This window comes from Taudactylus pleione, unplaced genomic scaffold (assembly GCF_031769625.1).
Source record: "Taudactylus pleione unplaced genomic scaffold, aTauple2 ptg000100l, whole genome shotgun sequence".
Taxonomy (NCBI): Eukaryota; Metazoa; Chordata; class Amphibia; order Anura; family Myobatrachidae; genus Taudactylus; species Taudactylus pleione.
Window position 1 is genome coordinate 5,271,877 of NW_028284502.1, and position 21,652 is coordinate 5,293,528.

The 21,652-nt window shown below is 48.1% G+C and overlaps 1 protein-coding gene across 1 annotated transcript in view; it reads left to right on the top strand.

Moving 5' to 3' along the window:
- Window positions 1-20,863, top strand: part of LOC148525808 (sodium-coupled monocarboxylate transporter 2-like) — a 170,683-nt gene extending 149,820 nt beyond the window's left edge. The window contains exons 14-15 of the mRNA XM_088470462.1: window positions 4,078-4,211; window positions 20,702-20,863. Of these exons, the coding sequence (XP_088326588.1) occupies window positions 4,078-4,211; window positions 20,702-20,863 (296 nt within the window). The remainder of the gene's footprint in view (window positions 1-4,077; window positions 4,212-20,701) is intronic.
- The last annotated feature ends 789 nt before the right edge of the window (window positions 20,864-21,652 follow it).

Here is a 21,652-nt window from a genome sequence, read left to right on the forward strand (position 1 = left end):
CACGACTTAAAAACGGCATTGAAACACTCGCACCTCCACACCCCCGTTATTAGTGTCCTGCCCCTGTTACCACCCACAAACGGCCTCTCCTGTCACTCATTTCACTGGGCTGTCTTTGCTGGGCGAGTGAGCGGGCTGTGATCGCACAGAGTAGTTCGCGCATGCGCAGAATGAAGCGTGCACATGTGCGTTCGCAAACCATCGGGCCGCTTGCGAGCACACAGCGCTTGCGAGCGGCTCTGAATGAGGTCCTAGGTACAGTCTATGGCAAAAATGATTGCTGGTAAAAGCTTCCAATTACCTGGGGTACAAGACAGGGGTATACTTGACCAGGAGACTAAGGTAAAGGTACTGGCAACAGGCAATGGTTTCAGACAGCTGGTACAGGGCAAACAAAACACAATGGTAATGACCAACTGAGGTCAGTGGCAGGGGGAAGGCAAGGCAGTCCGTTTACCAGCAGAGGTCTGTGACTGAAGATAAGGCAATCCATTTTACCAGCAATGGTATGTGGCTGGAGATGGGGTAGTCCGTTTTATCAGCAGAATCAGAGGCACTTTGGAAATGCTGACTTGAAGTTACTGTGAGCAGGATCAGAGGCACTGATAGTAACAGGCACAGGAAACATCAATGACCAGAACTCACACTGTATCAGTGGGTCATTTATAGTAGCTGAAGAGCAGGTGAATATCATGCAGCAATAAGGAAATTAACGCCTCGCAGTTAAAATTCCCAAGTCCCAGACAGCAGGTCACAATGGAGAATATAGGACCTCATTCAGAGCCGGATGCTATTTGCGGACGCTCATTCAGAAAAAGGGGCTGGCTATTTAAATTGAGCGCTTGCTCTTTGCGGTCTGTTGATGCCTCTATGACTGAGCGAGCGTCCGAAACATGCGCTCGCTATTTTGTAAAGACACCCCCTGGCCGCTCACATCATACGTCATCTCCGCTATTTATTAGATTAATCGAGTACATCGAAAGGCGTATAAACTGCTCGCTATTCTTGTGGTAGCATTTTCCTTCCGCAATCATGCGAGCAGTTCAGGCTAAAAGACAACCAAGTGACGTGGTCGATGACGCTGCTTTGTTAATTATGCACACCCGTAAAACGCCCGTTTTGACCGCTTGGCACGCCTACGTTCGGATCTCCACTCCCCGTTTTCAAGCACCTTCCCCTGTTACCACCCACAAACGCCATTCAAATTAGCAGGCATTCGCTATTTTGCGAGCACACGATTTCCGACCGCACTGACTGGTTGGCGCATGCGCATTAGAACCCATACGCATGCGCAGATGTGCGAACATTGCTCAGAGCAAACGAGCGGCCGCTTACGAGCGGTTCTGAATCAGGCCCACAGTACGGATGGCCATCGACCATCGATGTTTTCAAAACATTGATGGTGACTGTTAACTAGTGTTGAGAATGGTTCTCTGCCATCGGATGACTGGGAGCCGATGTTTTTTTCTTCTCTTTACAGGATGGAGATTAGTCCTGCCCCTAGCAGCCACTATGCCCCACCTCCAGTTTTGATTGGCCTGTGGCCCAGCCTGTGGCCCAGCATCCCTCAGCAACATTGGCCATCGAGGGGGTGCAATCCATTGATAGTCCACAACAGATGGTTTGTGAGCCATCGATAGTTATCACTGATGGGCCCATCGATGGTAACCATCGATGGACACCCCACCGATGGCCATCCCTAGAATATAGGCACTACACAGCATAAATATGCTGTACAAAGAGGACTACAGCACCACCACAGTTGGACCATAGTAGCAATGGTCCCAAACTTTAGAACACACTTCTAACAATGGGCCTGATTCAGACCCACTCGCGAGCGGCTGTCCGCTCGTAAGTGGGTCGATGGTTTGCACTGCGCATGCGCACGACGGAGGGAGCTCCGTCGTGCGCATGCGCGAGACGCGACGAGCGAAGGACTTTCCATCGCTCGTTGTGTCTGATCAAAGGGGGCGTGCTGTCGATGTTGATTGACAGCACGCCCCCTTTGGTGGGCATGCCGGGGGCGTGCCTCCCAGACGGGGGCGTTCCCAAGGGAACACCTACCGTCAGAAGCCGGCCCCACTGACATCACTAGTGATGTCAGTGGGAGTGATTTTGGCTCTGATAGAGCCAAAATCACTCCGGGCCTTGCGGTTGAGAAACTCAACCGCAGGCTTCGGCTCGCATTGGCGATGGTCGCGATGGTCAAGACCATCGCGACCATCAACCTGCACGCTCGTATAGGCTGTGGGTGGTGACCCACAGCTATACGAGCGTCCAGGAGGACGCTCCATAATTATGGAGGTGGGCCCTGATTCAGAGCGAGCGCTCTGGTCAGAGCGTCCGGCTCTGAATCAGGGCCAATGTCCACTAATATTTTGATGTGACGGTTTATTTGCCTGGTATAACAAAGCAAAATCACAATCATTTCAAACTTGATCCACCATAACGCCTCTAGTAACATTAAAGCTGGGTACACACCTATATAATCATCTGACAGATCATAAGATTTACAAGTTTTGGTGAGATATTGTAAGAGTTGTAGGCACCTATGATCACGTTTTATTTCAAGAAAACCAGTTACATCTGGCTTCATTGGAGAGGCGAAAATATAATGTTGGACAACCTGGAAGTGTGTATGTACGCTCCATCATTCATTCTGTCCAATACTTCTGCAATCACGACCTTTCCAGCAGATGGTTTCAAGAGATGAGGCTTGCAGAACGAATAGTAGATTGTAATAAGGGGTGCGCATGGATCTGCTTGTGGATCTGGATTTTCAACCGTAAGTGTAATTGTAAGAAGAATCGGATGTCAAGTATGAGTGCACAAGGCTATTCCTAGCTTTACAGATTTGTGTGTAAAAGTGTCCTTTACTGGGCTTCCTGAAGGGAATTCTGCATCTTATCAGGAAGTTTAGGCCTCCTTGAAACATTCTATCAGATATTTTAAGTCCAGATAAGCTAACAAATGAAACTTAGAGATAATTACCTCATCCCCTTTGAACTGTGCAAACAAGTTCTTACTGCCGGTGTAGGTTCCTCTGTCATCAATGTCTTGAGCAACAGAAAACCAACCTCATTTGCTGCAAAGTCTACCGATGACTGACAGCTCAACTGGCCACAGTAAATGCCCGCCAGTTGTGACATGAGTCACAAGTAAATGCCCACCAGTTGTAACGTGAGTCACGACACATCGGGACAACGATTGGAAAGTGTGTATGCACTAACCAATCATCAGATAGGACAGCGGATCGGCACCTGCAACCCACAAGGGTCTGAAGAGATACTCTATATGTATGCACAGCTAATGTGCATAGTGATCCGAACTGTCGGCAACAGCTAATGTGTGTTTGTTTCTGCCCCATAAACTGATACCATTACTTTAATTAAGCAAATGATTTAGGGGCCTAATTAATCTTATATTTAAAATTAATTGGTCTGTTTGTTTGTCTGTCCGGGTATACATTCTGACACCCCAGCACCGATTGGGATGACACCAATACGAGGTGGTCCAGTTGGATCCTGGACAGGTTTTAGGGGAGTTAGGGTCCCAGTCAGACCTCCCTTTGGGGTATGTTGGGCAGAACTTTGACCCAGGAGCCTGTTCTGAGTCTTCCACTGGATGGATTTGGGTGAAAACCTCAGAGTGGTAACATTGGATCCAAGAAGACATATTAGGGGAGTTAGGGTCCCAGTCGGGCCTCCCGTTGGGTACGCGGGGCAGAACTTTGACCCAGGGAGTCTGTTCTGAGAATTCCACTGGATGGATTTTGGTGAAAACATCACAGAGGGGTGGCATTGGTCGGGTCGGGTACTTCAGCTAATAAGCAACAAAAAGCTGTCAGTCCTCCAAAAATTGCAATTTTCGGGAGGTTGCAGCATTTTAGAGTGTTAGGGCCTTTTAACAAGGGGGTACCACAGCAGATTTACCCTCTTTACGCTCACAAAAGCAGTCCCCATAGCTTTCTATGGTGACAGTGAGGAATCCCCATTTATCTAGCTGCAAAAAGCTTAACTGATTCTGAATAATCTGCCGGGCACATCATTACTGTAATGCCATTTCATATTGTTACAGGTCGTGAGCACGGGAAGAACATTAGACCATTGCTAATCAGGCCAGTCTGCAACCTTTTCTGCTTCTGGTCAGATAGGTACAAGAAAAAGTGTTGGTGCGGAGTTCAACATGATCAAGTAGAAGATGAAGAGCTGGTAAGTGCACTCTTACAGGATTGGACTAAATGCTTGGTTACAGGGAGAAGTATATTGGGCCTGATTCAGAGATGGACGGAATTGCACACACGCACACAAGTGAAATGTGCAATTCCGTATATTTAAAATGCAAATGCAAACGGAGGTGTCACACAACTCCTTGCTACATCTGCGTGATTCCAGTGCTGCGAGACCAAGGTCGCAGCCTGGGGTCACCATCGGAACAATCGCAACAATCGGTTGCGATCATCGTCCCTTTTGCCAGGCTGCGGGAGCTGAAGCTTCCTGCAGCCTGGCTGGGTCCTGGCAGCTTGTGAGACCAGGAAGTCTGCGTGCACCTACGCAGACTCTGACCTCTTTCCTCCCGGAAAACGGGGTGTCACCCGTTTCCCTGAATGCTGCTAGGGAATACCACTGCTCTGCCTCCCATACGCCACAGCCTGTCAATCAGGCAAGCGAACTTGCAGATGGAGGGCTGCACATGCGCAGTACACCTCCTCCTACCATCTCTGAATAAGGCTCAGTGTAGGCTGTGTGTCTGGACTGTGGCCCAGAGGGCCTGATTCTGACCCGCTCGTGAGCGCAGGATGCTCTCAAGCGGGTTGATGGTGCCCGAATGCGCATGCGCACGACGGAAGGAGCTCCGTCGTGCGCATGCGCGAGACCTGGCGAGCAACGAGGAATCCGTCGCTCGGGGTCTCGCACCAAAGGGGGCGTGCTGTCGATGGTGACTGACAGCACGCCCCCTTTGGTGGGCGTGCCGGGGACGTGGCTGCCAGATGGAGGCATTCCCATGGGAACGCCTACCGTCTGGGTCCGGCCCCACTGACATCAGTAGTGATGTCAGTGGGAGTGATTTTGGCTCTGATAGAGCCAAAATCACTCCAGGGCTTGCGGCAGCGAGACCCCACCACAGGGTCTCGTCGCAAGCCAGATGGTCGCAATGGTCTTGACCATCGCGACCATCATCATGGACGCTCGCTATAGCTGTGGGTGGTAACCCACAGCTATGCGAGCGTCCAAGAGGCCGCTCCAAGAACAGGTAGGAGGGCCCTGATTCAGAGCGAGCGCTCTGGTCAGAGCATTCGGCTCTGAATCAGGCCCAGAGTGAGTAAACAGGAGATACAGGGAAAGATGTATCAAGCCTTGGAGAGAGATAAGGTGAAGAGAGATAAAGTTCCAACCAATCAGCTTCTAACTGTCATTTTACAGGCTGTGTTTGAAAAATAGCAGTAAGGAGCTGATTGCTACTTTATCTCTCTCCATGACTTGATCCATCTATCCCACAGATAAATAGGAGCTGAATGGCTGAATGGAGAAACTTTGGTAGTGAGCAGCATTGTAATCTTGCTTCTACTGCTTTCTATTACTAATTAAATTGTTACCCCTAAAGTTAACTACACACTATACAATTATTGGGCAGATTTGCCAATCATCGGGTGATCGGCCTGATCACCACCCACTGAGCATGCGTAAGATCTCGCAAGCATCGCAAGATCCCGCGTGCAGCCCTAGAGCTGGTTTGTATGAACGATCGTTTTAGCGTTTCACCGATAAAATGGTACAAAGAAAAGATATCGACTGCGCACACCAGATGATGCAGCCAATAAGGGGAAAACAAAGACTCTTCACAAATCTTAATGGTCAGAAACTAATAGTACAAATATCCCCTCAAAATATGGCGCTTCACCATATAAATAAGGTAAAACACAAAAAATCCTTACATCAATTATTTTCCAGTTATTTTCCGTTCCTTTAATAGGATAGTCTTTTCCATATACAATTATACTGTCTCAAGCATATGTAGAGATGGAATCCACTTGTCCAAGGGTATTATCTTCAGTCACTCAAAATAAACAAAAATACATAGTGTGATATTGTCACACAAAGAGATACATAAATTTTATTAGGATTTCAAACTCACATTTTAAAAATAATTAAATGAGCATATCACCACACAGTGGTATTAATCGGTGAAAGAATAGCTATATCTCATCCAACAAATGTTACCGTCCCGATGGTGCCAGGTAAGAGGTCAAAAAGTCCCGGAAACTTGTTTCCTCCACAAGGTAGCAGTTTAGGATGATTCCAGCCAATTCACCACAAGGTACACATTAATTGTATCACCGCAGCTTAAAGCTTTTCGGACCTATAGTCCTTCATCAGAATTAAAGGAACGGAAAATAACTGGAAAATAATTGATGTAAGGATTTTTTGTGTTTTACCTTATTTATATGGTGAAGCGCCATATTTTGAGGGGATATTTGTACTATTAGTTTCTGACCGATAAAATGGTAAAAAAACGTACACAAATGCATTCTTCCGATTATCCGATCAATCAGCCAAGAACGAAAATCTCGGCCTCAATTTCCCGATATCGAGCAGTGTGTGCATTTTTGATAATCTTCTTATATTTCCTATGTCTTCCTGTCACTATGTCATCCTCCTTGTGGGCGTACATATGCAAAATGAGTGTTGTGTGGTGGAAAATCTGTAGCTTCTAATAATAAATTGCGTAATGTGTAGTGTAGGGGTGAGCGGGTTCGGATTTCTGAAATCCGAACCCCCCCGAGCCCCCCCGATCCGAGTCCGATCCGAATCAGGCTCGACTTTTCCCGCCTGACTCGGATCTGAAATCGAGGCAAAACGTCATCATCCCGCCTTCCGAGTCTCGTGGGTTTTGGATCCTATATAAGGTACCCACGTCGGCGCCATTTTCTCACTCGGCTGTGGACAGTGAAGAGGGAGGGTGGGAGTTAGGGCTGTGTAGTGTAGTGTAGTGTAGTGCTGCTGTTGTCCACTACTTCAAAGTCCATAGGGGCTGGCTGTGTTGTGCTGTGCTGCTGTTGTTAATAGGGGCTGTGTCCACTACTTCAAAGTCCATAGGGGCTGGCTGGACTGTGTTGTGCAGTCAGTTCTCCATAGGGGCTGTGTCCACTCCAAAGTCCTGTGCAGTGTCCCAGTCCTAAAGAGGTGCTGTAGTGTTGTCCAGGGGGTGCTCTGTCCAACAGGGGTGCTCCCCCCAAGTGCTAAAAAAATAATATATTTTCTGTGTTTGTGAATTGTGTGCGCAGTAGCCGCACGTGCATCAACAAAGTAGTGCCAAGCGTGCGCCTGTGTCATAAGTAAAGGGCCGGCTGGCTTGACCATTAAAGGGTGCTGTAACCCCCAAAAGTACACTCCAGTCCAAACCAAAAAAAAATTATTTTCTGTGTTTGTGAATTGTGTGCGCAGTAGCCGCACGTGCATCAACAAAGTAGTGCCAAGCGTGCGCCTGTGTCATAAGTAAAGGGCCGGCTGGCTTGACCGTTAAAGGGTGCTGTAACCCCCGAAAGTACACTCCAGTCCAAACCAAAAAAAAAATTATTTTCTGTGTTTGTGAATTGTGTGCGCAGTAGCCGCACGTGCATCAACAAAGTAGTGCCAAGCGTGCGCCTGTGTCATAAGTAAAGGGCCGGCTGGCTTGACCGTTAAGGGTGCTGTAACCCCCGAAAGTACACTCCAGTCCAAACCAAAAAAAAATTATTTTCTGTGTTTGTGAATTGTGTGCGCAGTAGCCGCACGTGCATCAACAAAGTAGTGCCAAGCGTGCGCCTGTGTCATAAGTAAAGGGCCGGCTGGCTTGACCGTTAAGGGTGCTGTAACCCCCGAAAGTACACTCCAGTCCAAACCAAAAAAAAAATTATTTTCTGTGTTTGTGAATTGTGTGCGCAGTAGCCGCACGTGCATCAACAAAGTAGTGCCAAGCGTGCGCCTGTGTCATAAGTAAAGGGCCGGCTGGCTTGACCGTTAAAGGGTGCTGTAACCCCCAAAGTACACTCCAGTCCAAACCAAAAAAAAAATTATTTTCTGTGTTTGTGAATTGTGTGCGCAGTAGCCGCATGTGCATCAACAAAGTAGTGCCAAGCGTGCGCCTGTGTCATAAGTAAAGGGCCAGCTGGCTTGACCGTTAAAGGGTGCTGTAACCCCCAAAGTACACTCCAGTCCAAACCAAAAAAAAATTTATTTTCTGTGTTTGTGAATTGTGTGCGCAGTAGCCGCACGTGCATCAACAAAGTAGTGCCAAGCGTGCGCCTGTGTCATAAGTAAAGGGCCGGCTGGCTTGACCGTTAAAGGGTGCTGTAACCCCCGAAAGTACACTCCAGTCCAAACCAAAAAAAAAATTATTTTCTGTGTTTGTGAATTGTGTGCGCAGTAGCCGCACGTGCATCAACAAAGTAGTGCCAAGTGTGCGCCTGTGTCATAAGTAAAGGGCCGGCTGGCTTGACCGTTAAAGGGTGCTGTAACCCCCGAAAGTACACTCCAGTCCAAACCAAAAAAAAAATTATTTTCTGTGTTTGTGAATTGTGTGCGCAGTAGCCGCACGTGCATCAACAAAGTAGTGCCAAGTGTGCGCCTGTGTCATAAGTAAAGGGCCGGCTGGCTTGACCGTTAAAGGGTGCTGTAACCCCCGAAAGTACACTCCAGTCCAAACCAAAAAAAAAATTATTTTCTGTGTTTGTGAATTGTGTGCGCAGTAGCCGCACGTGCATCAACAAAGTAGTGCCAAGCGTGCGCCTGTGTCATAAGTAAAGGGCCGGCTGGCTTGACCGTTAAAGGGTTCTGTAACCCCCAAAGTACACTCCAAACCAAAAAAATATATATTTTCTGTGTTTGTGACTTGTGTGCACTGTGGCTGCACGTGCATCAACAAAGGAGCAGCGCCAAGCGTGCGCCTGTGTCCCATAAGTAAAGAGCCGGCTGGCTCATTTCTTAAAGGGTGGTGTAACCCACAAAGTGCACTACTCTCCAGCAAAAATAAAAAAATATTTTCTGTGTTTGTGTGCGCTTTAGCCGCACGTATATATATCAATATAACATAAATGGAGGACCAAACTTTCTCTGATAAAAATAAAATAGGGAAAGATCAAGAACCACTTCCTACTAGTGCTGTTGCTGCTGCTGGGAGTTGTTCATCATCCCAGAGAGGAAGTAGGAACATCACTACTTTTACTAAACAATTGACCCTCCAACAGTCCCTAGCGATGAGGATGAAGTACGACAGCAGTCATCCTGAAGCAAAACGTATAACTGAGGCCTTGACTGCTATGTTGGTGTTAGACGTGCGTCCGGTATCCGACATTAGTGCAGTGGGATTTAGACAATTGATGGAGGTAGTGTGTCCTCGGTTCCAAATCCCGTCTAGATTCCACCTGCATCCTCAAAGCAGCAGCGACAAGCGTGCGTCTGTCTGTTAAAGGGTGGTGACACCCTCAAAGTGTGCTACACAAACAATTAAAATATTGTTCTTTTTTTTTCTGTCTTTGTGAATTGTGTGGGCTGTAGCCGCACTTGCATCCTCAAAGCAGCAGCGACAAGCGTGCGTCTGTCTGTTAAAGGGTGTTGTAACTCTCAAAGTGCTCCAAAAAATCAAAAAAATTTTTTTAATGTGTTTGTGACTTGTGTGCGATGTAGCCACACTTGCATCCTCAAAGCAGCAGCGACAAGCGTGCGTCTGTCTGTTAAAGGGTGGTGACACCCTCAAAGTGTGCTACACAAACAATAAAAATATTCTTCTTTTTTCTGTCTTTGTGAATTGTGTGGGCTGTAGCCGCACCTGCATCCTTAAAGCAGCAGCGACAAGCGTGCGTCTGTCTGTTAAAGGGTGGTGACACCCTCACAGTGTGCTACACAAACAATTAAAATATTGTTCTTTTTTTTTCGGTCTTTGTGAAATGTGTGGGCTGTAGCCGCACCTGCATCCTTAAAGCAGCAGCGACAAGCGTGCGTCTGTCTGTTAAAGGGTGGTGACACCCTCAAAGTGTGCTACACAAACAATTAAAATATTGTTCTTTTTTTTTCTGTCTTTGTGAATTGTGTGGGCTGTAGCCGCACTTGCATCCTCAAAGCAGCAGCGACAAGCGTGCGTCTGTCTGTTAAAGGGTGTTGTAACTCTCAAAGTGCTCCAAAAAATAAAAAAATTTTTTTTAATGTGTTTGTGACTTGTATGCGATGTAGCCACACTTGCATCCTCAAAGCAGCAGCGACAAGCGTGCGTCTGTCTGTTAAAGGGTGGTGACACCCTCAAAGTGTGCTCCACAAACAATAAAAATATTCTTTTTTTTTTTCTGTCTTTGTGAATTGTGTGGGCTGTAGCCGCACTTGAATCCTCAAAGCAGCAGCGACAAGCGTGCGTCTGTCTGTTAAAGGATTACATCGGTGACAGCATCCAAGTAGGCATGTCAGACAGTCCGTACCTGTACTGGCAGGAAAAAGAAGCAATTTGGAGGTCCCTGTACAAACTGGCTCTATTTTACCTGAGTTGCCCCCCCTCCAGTGTGTACTCCGAAAGAGTGTTTAGTGCAGCCGGGAACCTTGTTAGCGAAAGGCGTAGGAGGTTGCTTCCACAAAATGTGGAGAAGATGATGTTCATAAAATGAATGATCAACTCTTCCAGGGAGACCAGCCTCCAGAACGTACAGAGGGACCTGTGGTTCCAGCAGGGACGAATTAATACTCTGTGAGGATGAGGATGTACATAACACTGAAGAGGGTGAGGAATCTGTGGATGAGGAGGATGAGGATGACTTCTTGCCTCCGTAGAGCCAGTTTGTGCAGGGACAGATTAATTGCCAGCTTGTTTTGTGGGGGCCCAAACGAACCAATCATTTCAGCCACAGTTGTGTGGCAGACCCTGGCGCTGAAATGATTGGTTTGTTAAAGTGTGCATGTCCTGTTTATACAACATAAGGGTGGGTGGGAGGGCCCAAGGACAATTCCATCTTGCACCTCTTTTTTTTCTTTGCATTATGTACAGTTTGGGGCCTAGTTTTTCAATGCCATCCTTTCTGCCACTGCAGTTTCACGCCTAGATGGGTCACGTGTTTGTGCCGCCCACTCGTGTCGCTTAGCATAGTCATCCAACTACCTCGGTGCAACCTTTTGGACATAAAAACACTATTGTGAGGTGTGAGGTATTCAGAATAGACTGGAAATGAGTGGAAATTAAGGTTATTGAGGTTAATAATAGCATAGGAGCAGAAAAACCTACAAATTCTGTGATTTTAGCTGTTTTTATGCTTTTTTTCAAAAAAATACAGATCCAAAACACAAAACCCAGAACCCAAAACACGGAAGGGTGGTTTTGGCAAAACCAATCCAGATCCAAAACACGAAGAAAGATCCAGATCCAAAACCAAAACACAAAACACGAAAAGTGGCCGGTGCACACCCCTAAGTGTAACACAGATATTGGGGTTGGCAATTTGCTGAAATATCCCCCCGTTTCTTGTCCCGATCAAAAAAATTGGACAGTGTGTAGTTAGCTTTAGGAGTGATATTGGGGCAGATGTATTATAGAGGCATTTATCGTGCCGCTATAACGCTTCCTGCGTCACCTCTTTACCGAAGCTAAGCAGGAAGCACTAACGGTGAGATGTATTAACATCTCGTCGGCCGGAGCGGGGGAGTGAAAACTCCCCCCTCCGGCGATCCCCACTAGAGCTCACAGCGCATCAGCCTAGTGCCGATGCGCTGTGTCTCACTGCCGGCCAGTTCCACTGAGCATGCGTAAGATCTCGCAAGCATCGCAAGATCCCACGTGCAGCCCTAGAGCTGGCAGCCGCCCCAGGGACTGTCCCTGCTGGGGTGATAGGGCAATGCCAGCAGCAGCTATGGACATCGATAGCTGCAGCTGGCGGAATGGTCAGGTGAACTGACCGTTCATACATTGCCCAGGCTATTGGCGCTGCTATCTTATAGATAGCAGCACCGATGATGACAGGGGCGCAGACATGGGGGAGAAGCGTTATCAGCGCACATAACATGTGCTGATACCATTTCGGCATTTCATACATCTCCCCTATAGTGAGCAAAATGCTGTTGTAGTCCTTTTGGTTCAGGATCCCTGCCACTTTGTGCAAGTCGCCAACTTGCGATCCAGCAAACAATGCCACACCATCACGCACCTCCTTCATGTTTGACAGTTGTTTTCACAAGGGATGTATTTACCAAGTTATGACTAATTAAAAGTGAAAAGCTTTTAGTAGCTAAATATGGGATGTTTTGCTATTAAGTCCTTTTTAGTTTTTGGGGCTTAAACACGTCGATAACAGACTAAGCGAAAGTTTCCCAATCTCTGTCACTACAGTCCAGGTTTTAAGGAAATCCATGGTTGAGTCCAGATGGTTAAATCAAATTGACTGAGATACTAATTAAGTCACCTTTGCTGAAGCATAGATACCCTTAAAACCTGGACTGTAATGGTGGAGTTTAGTATGCATCGCAGTGCACGAACATACCACTGCGATCGGGACTGTGGGCCTGATTCAGACCTGCTCGCAAGCGGGTCGATGTTGGGCCAGTGCGCATGCGCTCGTCGGACCCGGCTCTGTCGTGCGCATGCGCGAGACCCGGATAGTGACGGGCAAGCCTTCGCTATGGGTCTTGCTACAAAGGGGGCGTGCTGTCGATGGTGAGTGACAGCACGCCCCCTTTGGTGGGCGTGCCGGGGTCGTGACTGGCCAGATGGAGGCATTCCCATGGGAACGCCTGCCGTCTGGGGCCGGCCCCACTGACATCACAAGTGATGTCAGTGGGAGTGCTTTTGGCTCTGATAAAGCCAAAAGCACTCCAGGGCTTGCGGCAGACGAGACCCTACCACAAGGGTCTCGTCGCAAGCCCGATGGTCGCGATGGTCTTGACCATCGCGACCATCTTTTTGGCTACTCGTTATAGCCATGGGTGGTCACCCACAGCTATGCAAGTGCCCATGAGGCCACTCTAAAATCAGGACCCGGCTCTGTCGTGCGCATACGCGAGACCCGGATAGCGACGGGCAAGCCGTCGCTATGGGTCTCGCTCTGAAAGAGCCAAAAGCACTCCAGGGCTTGCGGCAGATGAGACCCTACCACAAGGGTCTCGTTGCAAGCCCGATGGTCGCGATGGTCTTGACCATCGCGACCATCTTTTTGGCCGCTCGCTATAGCTATGGGTGGTCACCCACAGCTATGCGAGCGGCCAGGAAGCCACTCTAAAATCCGGAAGGACGGCCCTGATTCAGGGCGAGCGCTCTGTCAGAGCGTCTGGCTCTGAATCAGGACCCGTGATCGCAGTGACTATGCAGACCCATCACAGAGTGAGTGATAGGAAGTGCCATTTGTGGCTGGTGACAGGGGGGTGGTGAGCGAAACGCATGCATGTCAGTGCGTTTGAATGCCGTAGCAGCGGCATGCATAAATTAGCCATTGCGATGCCTTACTCAGCTTGAGATCCCACCGCGTGCGATGAGGTTAGCAATTCCTGAGTAAGGTCAGGCCATACTTACATACCCTCCGGATGTCGCGGGAGGCTCCCTAAATTTCAGGTAACCCCCTGCACCCCTGGAAGGGTAGGCACTTCCTAGTGAAGTGGGCAGGATGTGGAGAATATTACCGTGTATCAGCGGGTCCGCGCGAGGCCTAATGATGCGATTCTATGAGAATTGCATCATTAGGCACAGCCCCCTCTTGAAAATATACAGCGGTCGTGGGTAATTCCAGTGAAGGGGCGGGGCTTAATGTTGCGACCCAGCCAGCCCCTCCCCCAGCTCCGCCCACCTGCTTCTCCTCCCCCGCCTACTCCAGGGGAGAAGAAATCAAAAGTCGGCAACCCTGGGTCAGGCCTTGTGTAAATGTGCTTGAGGCTGTGATTGTATTCGATGTTACCTATGGTTTCGCAGTCTTGCTAAGTACTACGGATGTGGGTAAGGTAAGGTGGGCATCCTTATGTTAGGGTGCGTATGGCATTGTGATCGCAGACATTAGCATACCTCTGCAGTGGGACTATGTGCGTAATTGCTATTGCAATCGCAGTTGCGATCTGTACTGAATCAGGTCCTAAGCTATTCTATGAAAAATGCCCCTTTACTATTTAAATGATATGAGCCTCATAATAATAAGAGATATGGCAAGAACTTACCCTTGTTATCTCTATTTCTACGAAGTCCATAGGGTTCCACAGGATAACTTGGGGTATAGGTGATGACGTCAGGCATCGGGCACCACAGAGTTAACATTTTTCATCCTCCCAGGATGCACTGGGGTCCCTCTCCTATTCCAGCCCCCGACCCTCAGGCACTCAGTTACGTCACAAGCCATAGGCCAGAGGAGGAGAAAAAGAGAGAGATGAAAGTCTGGAACACACAAGAAATCACATTCTCACCAGAAGGAGACAGAAACAACGGTGACCAGAGCAAAGCCCAACTGCAGTACAGGTGCGACAGGGCGGGAGTCCTGTGGAACCCTATGGACTTTGCAGAAATAGAGATAACAAGGATAAGTTCTTACCATATCTCTTATTTTCTACTGCATGGTCCATAGGGTATCCACAGGATACCTTGGGGATGTCCCAGAGCAGTATCCTTTAAGGGTGGGCACACTCCTGTGCTGAAAGGAGAATCCGCCGCCTGAAGGAAGCATCCTGAGAGGCGTAGGTATCAAATGCATAATACCGTATGAAAGTATGGACAGATGACCACGTGGCTGCCTTGCAAAGCTGAATCGCGGAGCTGCCACGTCGAGCCACCCACGAAGGACCCACAGACCTAGTGGAATGAGCACTAACAGAAGATGGAAAAGGAAGGCCTTCATGAACATAAGCTTCAGAAATAGCCTGGCAAATCCATCCTGCCAACGTTTGCTTAGTAGCAGGCCAACCCTTTTTCCAGAAGCCATAAAGTACAAACAAAGAGTTCGACTTCCTAAAAGAAGCAGTGCGGTCAACATAAATTTTTAAAGCCTGCACCACATCCAAGGTGGCCTCCCCAACCGAAAGGTCTGGTGAATTAAAGGCCGACAAAATAATTTCCTCGTTGATGTGGAAACTAGATACCACCTTCGGAAGAAACCCTGGACGAGTGCAAAGCACAGCCCTGTTTCTATGAAAAATGAGAAATGGAGGTCTACATGAGAGAGCCCCCAATTCTGAGACCCTTCTGGCCGAACTAATGGCCAGAAGGAATACAGGGCCTGATTCAGAGCCGGACGCTCTGACTGAGCGCTCGCTCTGAATCAGGGCCGTCCTTCTTGTTTTTCAGAGCGGCCTCCTGGCCGCTCGCATAGCTGTAGGTGACCAACCAAAGGGGCGTGCTGTCACTCAACATCGACAGCATTCCCCCTTTGGTACGAGACCCAGAGCGACGGATTGGCCATCGCTATCTGGGTCTCGCGCATGCACACGACGGAGCCGGCTCAGTCGCGCGCATGCGCACTGGGCCACCATCGACCCGCTTGTGAGCGCATAGCACTCGCGAGCGGGTCTGAATCAGGCCCAGAGACTTAAATGTAAGCCATTTCAAATCCACTGAGCCCAGTGGTTCAAATGGCGGTCCTTGAAGAGCCCTTAGGACCACACCCAGATCCCAAGGCGCCACAGGTGGAACAAAGGGAGGCTGAATACGTAGCACACCTTGCATAAAGGTGCGGACATCAGGAAGCATAGCAATCCTACGATGGAACCATACTGACAGGGCAGATACCTGCACCTTCAGAGAATCAAGGCGAAGATCATGATCCAAGCCTGCCTGTAGGAAAGCTAACACCCTGGATAACCGGAACACCCAAAGGGCATAGCCTCTAGGGCAACACCACTGATAGAAAGTACCTCATACCCGATGGTAAATACTGGCAGATGAAGACTTCTGAGCTCGTAGCATGGTGTTAACTACAGAGCTGGAAAAACCTCTAGACCTCAAGAGGGCAGTCTCAATAGCCACGTCGTCAAAGACAGCCGACCCAGGTCCGGATGATGACAAGGGCCCTGAAATAACAGGTCCGGACATTGAGGCAACAGCATCGGAGTGTCTATTGAGAGACTCCGAAGATCTGAGTACCAGTGCCGTCTAAGCCACACTGAATCTATTAGCAGGAGCGTGCCACCTTCTTGCTTGAATTTGCGTATCACTCGAGGAAGAAGGGAGAACGGAGGGAAGAGGTACACATACTGGAAGGTCCACCTGACCGACATGGCGATCCGAACACCGGCAATTTGTTGTTGTGCTGGGAGGCCATGAGATCTATTTCTGGAAGGCCCCACCTGTTCACCAGCAGCTGAAACACCTCCTGGTGAAGAGACCATTCTCCTGGATGCACGTCTTGACGGCTGAGAAAGTCTGCTTCCCAGTTGAGGACTCCTGGTATGAACACTATCGATATGGCAGGGAGATTGCCTTCCACCCAAGCTAGAATGCGAGCCACCTCTGTCAGAGCCACCTGACTGTGAGTCCCTCCTTGGTGGTTTATATAAGCCACCATGGTAGCATTGTCTGACTGTACCTGCACGGGTCTTCCATGCAGGACCTGTCTTGCTTGCTGGAGAGCTCTGAATACTGCCCGAAGTTCCAATATATTAATTGGAAGAGAAGATTCCGCTGGCGTCCACCTTCCCTGGAAGAAGTGTGGTCCCGTCACTGCTCCCCAGCCTCGGAGACTGGCGTCCGTTGTCAGCAGGACCTAGTCCACAATCCAAAAGGGACACCCCCTGTTCAGGTGAGCAGTCTGCAACCACCAGGCCAGAGACAGACGTACCTCTGGGGAAAGCACCATTGTCTGTGTCTTTATCTGATGGGGCAACCCATTCCATCTGAAGAGGATCAACTTCTGCAGAGGTCTGGAGTGGAACTGGGCAAACTCCACCATGTTGAACATCGACACCATGGAGCCCAGTAACCTCATTGCCGAGTCAATAGACACCCGGCAACTCTGCAGGCAAATGTGAACCTTTGTCTGTAACGCAGAGATCTTTTCCTCTGTCACAAAGATCCTCTGATGTTGGGAGTCCAACAGAGCTCCTGGAGGGATCATCCTCTGTGATGGCACCAGGGAGGACTTCTTTCCAATTTATCAGCCAACTGTGATTCTGTAACACAGAGACTGTCAGTTGCAGATGGCGCTGAAGTTTCTCTGGAGACTCCGCCAACAACAGGAGGGCAACGAACCCCCTGCATCCGCAGGTGAGCTGCCATAACTGCCATTTCTTTGGTGTTGTGGCCAGACCAAAAGTCAGTGCCCAAAGTTGGAAGTGGTCATTGACCACTGCAAACCTGAGGAAACGCTGGTGCACTGAGACAATAGGGATATGCAGGTAAGCATCCTGAATATCCAGCGACACCATGAAATCACCAGGCTCCATTGCTAAAATGATGGTACGCAGGGTCTCCATCCTGAACTGAGGAACCCTCAAAAATTTGTTGAGGGATTTGAGATTGAGTATTGGCCGGTAGGACCCATTGGGTTTCTGTACCAGAAAAAGATTGGAGTAATACCCCAATCCCCTCTGACAGAAAGGAACCAGCACTATGACCCCAGCCTGGAGCATAGAGTGCAATACCTTTTTGAACTCCAGGGCCTTGTCCTGATTGGACAGAAGACCTGTGGTGAAAAACCGGCTGGGAGGCCTCCGCCAGAAGGAGAGGGCATACCCCTGAGAAACTACTTCTCTTACCCAAGTATCTGAGGTGGTCAGACTCCAACACTGGGCGAATTGAAGAAGTCGGCCTCCAACTTTGGGGTCCCCCAAAGAGAGGCCCATCCCGTCAGGCTGAATGCTTATCGTCAGACTTAGAGCAGGAGGTTGGGTACTCCAAGATTGCTTCTTTGACTTTGTAGGTTTCTTGGTACCTGCCCACCTCGTAAAAGCCTGTACCCTGGACTTACTCTGGGTTCTATAGGGCCGAAAGGACGAAGAAGCCGACCCTGATGGGACCGTAGCCGACGGCAGGCACGCACACTTGGCAGCCGCCAGAGTACCCAGATTTTTGTCCAGATCAGGGCCAAATAGGACTTGTCCATTAAAGGGTAAACCTTCCAAACCCTTCTTGGAATCTGCATCTGCTTTCCAAGAATGCAAGCACAAAGTGCGGCGAGCTGCCACTGCTACCGAGGAGATCCTGGAAGCAAGGAGACCTATATCCAAAGCTGCCTCATTAGTAGGTGGCTGAATCCCTGAGATTACCCACCAACTCCACCTGGTCAGGTGACGAGTCCATATCCAGAGACGCCTCCAAGCTATCAGCCCAGTGCTCCATAGCCCTGGCCACCCAGCACATGACCATAGCCGGTCTGGCCATCCCCCCCAGCAAGGGAATACATGGATTTCAGACATGTTTCAACCTTGCGATCCATAGGATCTTTTAAGGAGGACATGGAGGGCATAGGTAATGTAGCACTCTTCACTAGACGTGTGACATGCGAATCCACTTGGGTTTCCCACTTGGAGAAATAATTATCAGCAAAGGGGTATGCCACAGCCAAACGCTTTTGAGGCTGGTAACGCTTACCTGGAGTTTTCCACGCTTCCTCCAGATGAACTACTAGCTGACCAGATAGGGGAAATACAGTGGCATCACCTTTAATATCCTTAAAGAAGGCATATTTTGATTTGGCCACGGGAGGATCATCATCCTCAATAACCAAGGCCGTATGGACTGCACGTATAAGGCCTGGTATATAGACCTTAGACTTAGACTCCGTCTCCTTAGTACGGAAAGGCTCCTGGTCAGAAAGGTCAAAAATGTCACCGTCATCAGACGATACATCATCCTGATCATACTGATCAGCCTGAGACTACAAAGGTCGCTTATGCGGCCGCAATGACGACTCCCCCTGTAACACGTCTGACAGGTGTTGCACCGTAGTGGACAGGGAACTAACCCACGCAGGCTCTTGTGCGACCTGAGGGGGTGAAAGAGGGAGACTCTGGGGTACCACTAACTGTCTGGGGAACCCCTGTATAGGAGACGACACCATTGACTGCTGTGAAAACTCCATCTGGGGAAATGCAGGGGGCGTTGCTAACTGGCCCACCAGGGTTGTAAGTGCCTTAGCAAAAGAAGCCCAGGGAGGTTTCTGCACAGGCGCAGAGACAGCAATAGGGCGTGAGAGCAGAAAACACGCCGTACATAACCCCTCAGAGTGCCCATCACCCTCCACCAATTGTACATGACATATGGTACATTTTGGATGCATGGAAAAATCACGTTCACTGTCAGACATGATGAATGACACTGAGCTGTATGTGAAACACCTCACAGACAATACTTGTATAGTGAGGTAGTAAACACCCTGCAACACCGCACCGCAAGGGCTTTTGCAGAGAAGAACAGGGATAGGTAAAATGGCTACAGTCAGAAATACAGTACAGGCAGCAGCACTAGTATGAAGTCACATATAATGCAGAATAAACCCTGCACTATCAACGCTGAGCTCAACTACACAGACACAGAGTCTGGTAGGAAACAGCGCTACATACTCTGACCTTGCACTGCGGAGGAGAGGTATGCAGGGGGACCCGGACCACGATGCTAATGTTCAGCGTCCAGCAGCGTCTGCCACACTTTGAAAAAAAGGTGGCTGCTGAGGAGCAGAGAGGAGGCGGGTCCAGGAAAGGAGCGGCTGCACATATGGCTCAGAACGCTGTGGAGAGGCCGTGTGCAGCGGGGGAGGTGCCGGCTGCTGTGCAGGGAAGGGGCGCAGTCCCCTGGCCTGCAATTAACCCCCAGGATGCAGGACGTGATTCTGGACACCACCGCGGACCGTTGTCCCAAGGGCTAAGTGGATGTGCAGGATAGTACCTGGCTCCACACTGCGGCCAGTCCCCAGGGAACCACCTGCCTGGGGACTTAGGTCTGTGTATTCCAGCGGGGACCCACCGCAGGACCCTGCCACTTACCTTGTCCCCCGTAAATCCGGCCACAGTCCAGGTAACCGGGATTACCGCTATCTGTGACCCCAGTTACCTAACAGGATCCCTGGATCGGTACCGGCGTTCTGGTACCAGCGGGGTGGAGGAGTGACAACATGGATGTCAATACTGACAGTCCATGGTGTACACACAGATGTGCAGCCACAGCTGCCCGACAACTTTAGGGGCCAAAACAGCCCCCTTCTGTTAGAGGTGCTCCGACTCCAAGCCGGGCACCGACGAAAACTGAGTGCCTGAAGCTCGGGGGTGGGGTATAGGAAAGGGACCCCAGTGCATCCTGGGAGGATGAAAAACTTTAACTCTGTGGTGCTCGATGCCTGACGTCATCACCTATACCCCAGGGTATCTTGTGGACACCCTATGGACCCTGCAGTAGAAAATAGAATTAAAACTCAAGAGCAAAACAAAATGAGAAATAAATATAGCTCTTGGCAAATTTAAAATGTACAGATAGATTTAGAGTTGGTAGGGGGTGGTGTTCTGGGTTAACTCTAAATTGCAGTGTAAAATTTAGGCTGTCCAGTATTTGCATACTACTGTACAAGCAAAAGCAGTATTTTCCCTGCATGCAAGTACAATGCATTGTACATGGTTTATCTACAAACAAACTTGCACCATTTTATCGCATTTACTCCTAAATCCTAAATGAGATTCTATATACAGTAATTACATATTAATAAATTATTACCATTTGCACAATCTGAGCAGCTGACCACATTATTTACCACATGTATGGTTTCTAAATGTATTTCCCCATGTCTTTTCTTTAAAAGGATCAAATTAGTTTGAAGAAAGACGTCATGATGACACCAGAAGCAGAGAAATCAGTGGAAAACACGTACGACAACGATTCCTTACGGAAATCTCCACCCGGTTATAATACAAATGAAAACTCCTACACAAACACCAATGTAGAGAAAGATTGTAAAATGTAGATAATGCAATAGCCACGACGTTTACTGTAGCACCTAATGTATGTACTGCGGCAGTTAAAATAAACTGTTATTACCTGAGCATTGCTGTGATATATACAGTATATGGTTCCTGTATCTGTTCTGTTGATAATTATGTCACTAAAGTATATAGTATTTATCCTTCTTTTTTTTTCTTTTTTTAATAATTCTATGTTTATTGACAAATACAAAATACTTTGATTTAAAGAGGTTGAGGAAACGTCTAAAAAATTAATACAAGCTCTCATACTCATAACATGTTAATATCATCCTAAATAATAATATTGGTATTATTTCCAATAATTTATAACAATAATGTTCAATTTGTTTGGGGTATTTTATGTATAAATAGCTCTTATGTAAATAAAAGCTACTTAAACTCGATTCAGTAAAAATGTTTTAACAAATATGCTGCTTTGTTGATAAAATCCTACTGAATAAGGGTTAAATAGCTCTTATTTACATAATTTCATCATTTTAAAAACCAACAATTTTTGAGACATTTTTAAAAAGAAATAGTTTTATACAGTTAAAAAAAATCTTTACGGATATATATACCCTGTTGTAAAGAAAAAGAAACAGAAAAGACATAACGCTGTAAATAAAGCTGACAATAAAAATAAACAATTCTATAAAAAATTGGAAAATAAGTAGAAAAAGCAGAAAAAAACAAAAGTAAACAGAAAAAAAACAGAAAAAAAGAAAACACTGAAAATAAAGCTGACAATAAAATTTTTTTTTAATAAGTAGAAAAAGAAGAATATATACAGT